The sequence below is a fragment of the Balearica regulorum genome, chromosome 16 (assembly GCF_011004875.1).
Source record: "Balearica regulorum gibbericeps isolate bBalReg1 chromosome 16, bBalReg1.pri, whole genome shotgun sequence".
Classification (NCBI taxonomy): domain Eukaryota; kingdom Metazoa; phylum Chordata; class Aves; order Gruiformes; family Gruidae; genus Balearica; species Balearica regulorum.
The window spans coordinates 13,206,947-13,215,895 of NC_046199.1; the positions used below are offsets into that span (position 1 = coordinate 13,206,947).

Genomic DNA, 8,949 nt, shown 5'->3' on the forward strand with positions numbered 1-8,949 from the left:
GAAGGGCTTCTGAAGGTCTGCGTTAGTGTGAATTGCGTATTAATTCCAACTTTAACTGATTAAGCCTTACAAAAGCTAACTACTTATATTCACGAAATGAGCGTCTTAGAACACACTTGCGTAACTTGAAACGTTTTCAAAAGTAACTAAACCTCAGTTCTTAGTTGATGGAAGCTACCTAGTTGCGCTCCTTATCCACACCTCAACTCACAGCGGGGGAAAAACTCAAGAAACGTGGCAGCTCTCGCCGTAACGTCACCCTTAGACGTCGCGGTCGGCGAGACACCAGTAACTCCGCCGGCAGCAGCCAACTCCCGCAGGGCAGCGGAAGCGGCGCCACCGCGCGCAGGCGCAGTGAGCGCGGCCAGGCCACCAGGCAGGCGCGTGACACCCGCCGCCGCTCGGACGCAGCGGCCGAGGGTCTCTACGTGACTGTCACGCGGTACGTGACCCCTGACGTCAACGCGGCGCCGCGCGGGGATTGGAAGCCAGCGTTCCGCGCCCTACTGCACTGCTGCGGCTCGCCCCGCGCTGCGCAGGCGCAGTGGCTGCCGGCGGTAGTGCCTGGCCCCGCGGCTGCCGGAGCGGCGGGGCGCGAGGACAGCGCGGCGGCGCCCCCGGCCCAGCCCAGCCCTACCCCGCCCAGCCCCGTTCCCGCCGCCGCCATGAAGATCTGGACCTCGGAGCACGTTTTCGAGTAAGTGTAGCGCGGGGGGCGGCCTGAGGGGAGAAGCAGGGCTGGCCTCGGGGAGGGCAGCCGCTCCTCCGGCGGGCCGAGGGGGCTTCTGCCGTCTGGGCCGTCTGCCCCCCCCCCCCGGGCCGGCTCGGGGCCGCAGCCCAGCTCTGGCCGCCGCGGCTCGTTCGCCTCCGTTGACCTTCCTCCTGCGCGTCCTTGCCGCGCCGGGGTCACTCGCCGTGGGGAGCGGCTCGCCGGGCGGCGGAGCGCGGCGGGCACAGCACCGAGCCGGCTGTAGGGCGTGTGTGCGGGTGACCGCCGGCGCCTGGGCGTTCTGAGGGGACGCAGCCGGTGGAAGCCACTTACAGACCAAACCAGGAGTCGTACGTACCGGTGTAGCGCGGATCCAGGTGCGGTGCCGGCCGTGTCGAGGGTTATCTTTGTGCTGTCCTCGCCTTCGAGGTGTAGGGCTGACCAAAGCATTGAGAGTCACTTCATGTTGTCGGGGCTCAAGTGCTCCAAAACACCTATGTTGAAAAATAATCCAAAGGAGATATTTGTTAGAGGAAAGAAACAGCTTAATAAATTACTCTAGTATTACTAAAACAAACAAAAAAAAGCATTATGTCACAGGGAAACTTTCTTATCAAATTACAAGCTGGACGGTAATTGAAGTCAGGAGTCCTGATTAATGAGGTGTATTGTCCGCTTAACTTGCAGGTAGCACTGTCTGATCCACGAAACAGATGTTTTCCTCTAGGGAAGGATATTTGTGGGGTTGAGAACTGGAAACTGCACTGCTTTAAAAATATAAATCAACGTATATGTTCAGTTTTAATAGAAATCCTTTTAAAAACCAAGTGTGTACAGCTTTGTGCCTGGATTCTGTTTTGGCAGTCACCCCTGGGAAACGGTAACAACGGCTGCCATGCAGAAGTACCCGAATCCCATGAACCCCAGCGTGGTGGGAGTCGATGTCCTGGACAGACACGTGGACCCCAGCGGGAAGCTGCACAGCCACAGACTCCTCAGTACGGAATGGGGAATTCCCTCCATTGTGAAATCTGTACGTACTGCGTTGCAGAGCTTGGAAAGGATGCCGGAGGGAGGGGAAGTTTGTGAACCAGGTGGTGTAATAGACATGTTTAATTTCATAACTTTTAATGGCTTAAAACTATAAGCATTTCTGCATCAGGAAGGCTCAATAGCAGTACACATAGTGACTTCCTGATAGCCAAAAATTGCCTAGATCTTAAATTCTTTCCATCTTAAAAATGTGATCTACCTCAACTGAATAGTTTTATTTTAAACTAAACCCTAATCCTGTTGTCCTAGTGTCTGTTCAGTACTATAAGAGTTACTTATGCATTTAAAGGCACTAAAAACATTGCAGTTGGTTAGCATAATTAATTTCATCTATGTTTGCTTGTCTTCTAGCTCATTGGCACATGCAGAACAAAGACATATGTTCAGGAGCACTCTGTTGTTGACCCAGTGAAAAAAACAATGGAGCTGAAATCCAGTAATGTAAGTACTCTAGATGTGTTTGTGTAACTGAAATAGATTACAGATTATAACAACTCCTTGTAAATTTGAAAAGGAAAATCATCTTGAAAATTACTTGAAAATTGCATTAGAACAATACAAGTTAAACCTTTAAGTAACATGTTTATAGCTGACTGGTTCTGTTTTTCAGAAAGGAGCTACTAGGTTTTTGGAACTTGTCAGGACCAAAGCATCTGAACATACTGATGAGCAGGATCGCAGTAGTTTTGGGGGGGGGGGGGTGTATTAAGAAAAAAATTTTAAAAGCCATTTGGTGTACACTGTCACTGTTTCCGAATCATGTAACATTTTTCTCTTTGTACTACTCCCATCTGTCTGATCCCACTGTTGAAATGTTTTTATAAATGTGTCAGTGTATATTGGTAAATGATCAAAAAAACTTAAGGAAAGAGAAATGTGGCTGCCCCCTCCCTGGAAGTATTCAAGGCCAGGTTGGATGGGGTTTTGGGCAACCTGGGCTAGTGGAGGGTGTCCCTGCCCATGGCAGGGGGGTGGAACTAGATGGGCTGTGAGGTCCCTCCAACCCAAACCAGTCTGGGATTCTATGAATTAGATCAGCAAATGCTGAACTTGGAGATTTCTCTATCTTGTTCTACAACTCTAATGCTTGCAGGAAACACGTACTGTTTAAATTAGATATAAGCATTAGTTTGCAATCTGCAGTTTTATTTACTGCATTCCTTTAATATTTTTATCAAGGGGTAATCTTGTTTTATATTCTGCAGATTTCATTTACAAACCTAGTGTCAGTAGATGAGAGGCTTGTCTATAAACCACACCCTCACGAATCAGACAAGTAAGTACCTCTTTGTCCTGAGATTGCCCTGAATCCAGAGTGCAGACTTTGGCTTTGACAATTCCCGTGGGTTCCCTTGAACAGAATGTGAGGTTTACATCACCTCTGTTATGGTATTAATTAAATGGGCTATCATTTTTTCTAGTGACATTGCTTCTGCAGAGCACTACTGGGAAACTCAGTGTCCTGCAATGATGGAGTCCAGTTCAGCTCAGCTTTTCAGGGAGTTGTCCTGTGTCCTCTCTGTAACTGAGCTTGTATCAGTTACCATGTCCTCCTTTCTGATCACTTCATCAGTCTGAGCACAGAGCCTGCACTAGAGGCATATATACCTGCCTTTAGTCTATAATTTTGGAAGTTTGGGTTTTGGTGTTGGGTGGAGTTTTTTTACGCAACTTTAGAGCTTACTGGGTCTGTACTGCTGGAACTAATGATAATTACGAAGGTTCTTTCTAGGGATTCTAACATAAGAAGTTTTTTTCTCTCACGACAGTCAGAAATGTTAAATCCCTGTTGTTGAAGGGGATGTCTTAATACTGTTTTCCCAGTTAACCTTCACTCCAGATCTGCTGTTTCCACTCTTAACTTGCTGCTGCTGCAGATGGAAATAGTTGAGTGCCACAAAGGGACTCTTGGACTTAGTGGGGACTCTTGGGGTTTATTTTCATGAGTAGAAGCATAAAGCAGTTAAGAACTGTGGAAGTGGGCTGTGTTTATGGAACAGAAAGTTCTGTGTTATACAGTGGAGCTGATGAGGGAATGTACTTGTTGGGGAGGAACGAGTTTCTTTCAGTAATGCAGTCTTTTTTAAACTACTCAGAATAATTCAGTTTCCTGCTCTCTATTTCAGAACCATTTTGACACAAGAAGCAATAATATCTGTAAAAGGCGTCAGTCTCAGCAGTTACCTAGAAGGGCTAATGGCAAACACAATTTCTTCCAATGCTAATAAAGTAAGTATGACCCTTTGTGTAAAATGTGTGACCACTGGCTAAATGACAAAGGGAATAAAAATCTCTATTTTACTCTTTGGCTTTGTTAACAGTCTTAGGAAGGGTTCGCATAGTTCTACTGCCTTTACTGTAAAGACTGAATGCTCTGCTTGCTGGACTTGCTTTTTTTTTTTTTTTCCCCTCTCCTTCTTGTGAATGTAGATAATAAAGTATTATTGGCAAAGCTTTCTGAATCTTCACTGGAAAAACATCTCCACTCACTTAACCGTCTGACACTGTCACTCTTTTGCTGCCCTCTTGATGCCATCTATTAGCTTTTGCTTCAGACAGATCTGAAGTAGTTATGTGGGAGTAATGACGTTCTGTTTTATTTGAGAGTGAATCCTCTGGGAATCCAAAGTTGTCTTGAGTTCAGCCTCAAGAATGATAAAACAATCTGGATAAGCCTTTTGTGGTTTGTAACGTGAGCGCTGCTGACATAAGGAATGTTCCTGCAGTACTGTGGTTATTGAAGTAAAAAATGTCAGAGGCACATATTTCTGTACCTTTTCTTTCTTTTTCAACTGTTGTGTCTTTAGTCGTTTTCAGTAAGACAGGGGTTAACCTATTTACTTACTTGCTACGATTTATACACTGATAAACTTTTCTTTAACTGTAGGGCCGTGAAGCGTTGGAATGGGTAATTAAGAGACTGAATGCTGAAATTGAAGAGTTCACAGCTTCAGCAAGAGGAACCATGAGGAATTCAATGGCGGCAGCAGCATTTGTAGAGAAATGATAGTAAATATACCTGTGTTACTAACGAGGTTTAACAATCTGAAGCTTCTCTCCAAACCTAAATACATGTATCCTTTGTTATTTAAAGGCATACCTGTATTAGACCTGCTTCAAATTTCATTTGGAGAAAAGCTGAATTCTTACTAATGAGGCTGATGCCTAGTTAATATATTGGTTCAGCTGGACCGAATTTCGGTTACAGATGAAGAAATAATTTTCAAGTATAGTTCCTGTATTTACATGAACACTAACTTATAATGTTGTCAGATATGAAATAGCCTCATTTAGCGATGAGGCTGCATATGGTGGAGGAGACTGGCATGTTAGATTAACTTCTGTGGAATTTTTATTTTTGTGTGACTTACGGACTACCTCTTTTGGGACCAAGCCCAAAATTAAGCAGAATGGTTTGTTCCAGTATTGTTCTGTTTGTTAATTTTTGATAGTTGTGTGATACAACTTGGTTTAATAGAAAGTTTATTACTTGATGCTTGAAATATACAAAAGAATGTACAAAATATTTTTTGATAAGCTTTTTAACTTGACTGGTTGACCTAACATGGTACTCATTGTTTTTCAGTCAATATAGGTAAAACACACAAAGTGTCTCTTATCTACTAAGACCTAAATTCTATTCCTAAATGTGACATTAATGAGCTGGGCGTGCAGTAACTTAAAATAAAATTTTATCTTAAACTTCTAGAACAAGTATCTCCATTTCTAAAAGCACATTAAATAAAGGGGTACAATAAGCATAGAGCCTTAAAATCTTGCGAGCTGCTAGGGCATCTAAGAATAGTAGGTGTTCACTTCAACATTTCAAAGAACCACTTAAAGGACTAAAAAACCTTTGTGAATTTGGCTAAAGAGATACTAAACCTAAAGGGCAGTAATAGTAAAGAATGTTAATGATACACTCATTAATTTGATCATGCTCCAGAAATAACCCATAACATCAACTGAACATTTTGTTGTCCTTTCATTTAAACATAGTGTTCTAAGTTCCAGAAGGTCCTTTACCTTTTGAACTAATTTGCTCACAATACAAGGCTCTTTAAATGAAAACCTTCAGAATAAAACATTTTCTACAGTTTGTGTTTTGTTTCTTGGTACTTGCTGTAGATTCTTGGTACTGTCACCAGTTATTAGCTGTGGGAACTTAAAGGTCAGACCTTGACATCCTTCCTTACATAGCATATGAGTCTGCTGGTAGTGCTGTTGACTGCAGCAGAGGCTCTCTGTCCCTGAGGCTCCTTCACTGTGAAGGAAAAATGTAAAGACACGGCTCCGAATTAGCTGATGCTTGTATTTTGGTGCCAGAGGCTCCTCCTGGAATTTTGATTCTAAGCTTACAAGTAATTTCAGGACTCTCTCTTTGCCTTTAAGAACTGTAATGTCCCTTGTTCCAGCACATTTTAGGTTGCATGCCATTTATGTTATATCAGAATTGCCTATTGAATAGTGTCTGCTATGTAGAGAACCAGCGCTTATTTTAGGTGGTGAACACATGGGAACACAATCTTCTGTAAGATTTGTGTAGGGGAGAAAAAACAGCTGTATATATATAACTTCTAAAATTTTAACTATTCTAAATATTTTTCTAAAAAAAATGGTTTGAGACTAGCTTAATAAATTGAAATCATTGGTTTGCCATTCTTTACAGGAAGTTATTACAACTGAAACAGCATTTCAGTTTTAAAAGTCTACATGAAACTTCTGCAAAACTGTACCATGATTTCTGATAAAAGTGCAAAGCTTGAAACTCATTTTAAGTGTTTGTTTAGCCATTAGCATCACTTGGCATTTTAAAGTCAATTTTTTTCTTTTCCTAATTTTTCTGCACTAAGGACTGTACAGTATGAACTCATGGTTTGCCCTTGCACTGAAAAAAAATACTTTTTGCAAGATTTCAGCAACTTCGTGAAAGATCATGATTTTCTTTGTTCTATTTTATTTATATGCCTGCATTCCCATTCTGTCAGGGAGTATGGCTTTCTGTATGTGGCACCTTTTAAATAAAATTTTATCTGAGTTCTGGCTAGTTCCTGAAATTTTCTGTTTGGGTTTTTTAACTGCTAGGTGAGTAACCTAAAATGAGGAGGAAGAAGGTGAAGAAATACTCTGGAGTTAGTAGCTTCTTTTATTGAAATGCATATCCTCAAATGCACATTTACAGCTGCTATGGTCTTCTTTGCTTCTTAATAACTGCTTTTCTGCAAATCTGATACATTAACGCGACCAAATTTCACAGTTTGCTAGATCCTGTGGACAGATTTTCAGTCTGCTTGGACCAAGATTTCTATTCTGTTACAATGTACCTGTTAAGGCATGTGTCTCTGCATGGGGACTCTAATGTTCACTATTGTAAGAACAGAAGGAAACAAAACGTTTGGGTCCATGCAGTCATGTAACAGTTTGCCTGTTTACCTACAATTCGGACAATAGGAGACTGCACCTCAAGAAGCTTTGCTGGATGAGGAGCATGGGACTGTGTGTGCAGCAATTACAAAGTACATGCTGTCCCATCACTGGAGAAGGAAGTAGATACCTGCCCTGTGCTTGGTACGCATGCATACTGAGGTGGTTTCTTCACTAGCCACTTCAGCAAGTGATGTGTTCCCTGAGCGCTGCAGGGCTGTGTCATGGCTGGTACTGCTCTGATGAATGTAGGGTGCTACAGATGAATGCACTAACGCTGCAGTGAGCACAACCTGAGGTAGTGCAGAGGAGCTGTGTGTTCCGGTGGTTAGAAGGAATGGAGGAGGTGGGTAAGGGAAAGGAGCTACAGCTGGAGGGACAAAACTAAAGGACCAGGAAGAAAGAAAAAAGGGAGAGGGCACAGAACAGGCAGAGGTGGAAGAATGTGATGTGAACAAATCTGGTATGGTCGCTGGTGGATCCCTAGCTGCTTCAGCTTGCGTAAATGGATTCATGTTTTACCTCATCTGCAGATTTAGGCTTTTAAATCAATAAAACTCAGCCATATAACTTTGCTGAGAAATAGAACAGAAGTGACTAAGCTTTAGATCTAAAGCTCAATGGCCTGGAGAATATTTTAAGATGGCCCTGTTAACTCCTTTGTTCTCACTGCTCACCTTCTGAAATTTTCAGTAGTAAATTATTAGATTTCCTTGCTGTTCCTTGCTTTAATTATTTTGGATGACTTTCTCATATTCCTGTGAGCCTGAAGTACTCCACCACAGCTACTAAGGATGTCTGCCAGGAGGATGGGCATGCTACAAGTCTCCAAAGCGTCCTTCTAAAACAAGTTGCATCCAGAAATGCTATTACAGTTAATTTAAAACCAGAAGTTTAAATTGCAATAGCTGGAAGTTTGAGGTCTTGGCAAGCTTAATGCCCTCTTCTGTTGAGACTGAACACTTGCATCATCTCCTGCTTCTAATGGAAACACAGTGCTCTTGAATTCTCAAATATTTGTATGGACATAGCCATATGCCTATGGCAATGAAGTACTTTTAAAAAGGCTTAACTTACCTGAGAAGTATTTCTTCTTGTGTCAGCACAAGAAAGGTGTCAGCACCTGTTCAGTCATATAGCAGTTAACTATAAATGTCAACCAGTTGTTTGTTTTGGAAAACCAGAAAAAACTTTAACCACCATTTCCTACAACATTGCTGATCTGTCTATTGTGGTCTGTATTTGCAGTTAAACTGTAGTCTAGTATAATTCCAATAAATGTCATATACGGTAAAACTAAGCACCCAGTGTCTAGTAACTGCAACCTTTCAAAGCCCCCTGGCATTGACAGGTAGTTGGTTCAAAGGAAAGATCAGCATCCTGTTGAGGTTCATGTTTACAGAAGAACTGAAGAATGCCGATAAAGAGCATGCGTGTGAAAGCACTGAGTCATTTCAGAATCCTTCTGTTCCTCAAGGTGAAGGTTGCTCTTTCACTTGCACAGGCCTTGTTCACTTCTTTCTCAAATAATTTGGTAGCTTTGCTTTATGCATTGCCATAAAATTGAATTATTCTAAAGGTGAGGTTGCATGTTAAAACTAAGCTGAACTAATTGCTTACCTTCAGAGAAAGGAAACAGTCCTGTGTCTGCCTGCCTTCTTGCTCCTGGCTGCACTGTCCTACTTCTTCCCTCGCACCCTTTGTTGAGCCATGTCAACTTGTTGAGCCAAAAAACCATGCATATGAGAAGTGATAGAATCTTT

General features: G+C 42.5%; 1 protein-coding gene across 1 annotated transcript; it reads left to right on the forward strand.

The window, feature by feature from the left end:
* Positions 1-439: 439 nt before the first annotated feature.
* PRELID3B (PRELI domain containing 3B) lies at positions 440-6,819 on the forward strand. Its single transcript, XM_075768331.1, is given in 7 exon segments — positions 440-697; positions 1,574-1,742; positions 2,114-2,203; positions 2,968-3,038; positions 3,889-3,991; positions 4,650-4,716; positions 4,719-6,819. Coding segments are annotated over 7 exon segments (729 nt in total). The 5' UTR covers positions 440-665; the 3' UTR covers positions 4,916-6,819.
* Positions 6,820-8,949: the final 2,130 nt, after the last annotated feature.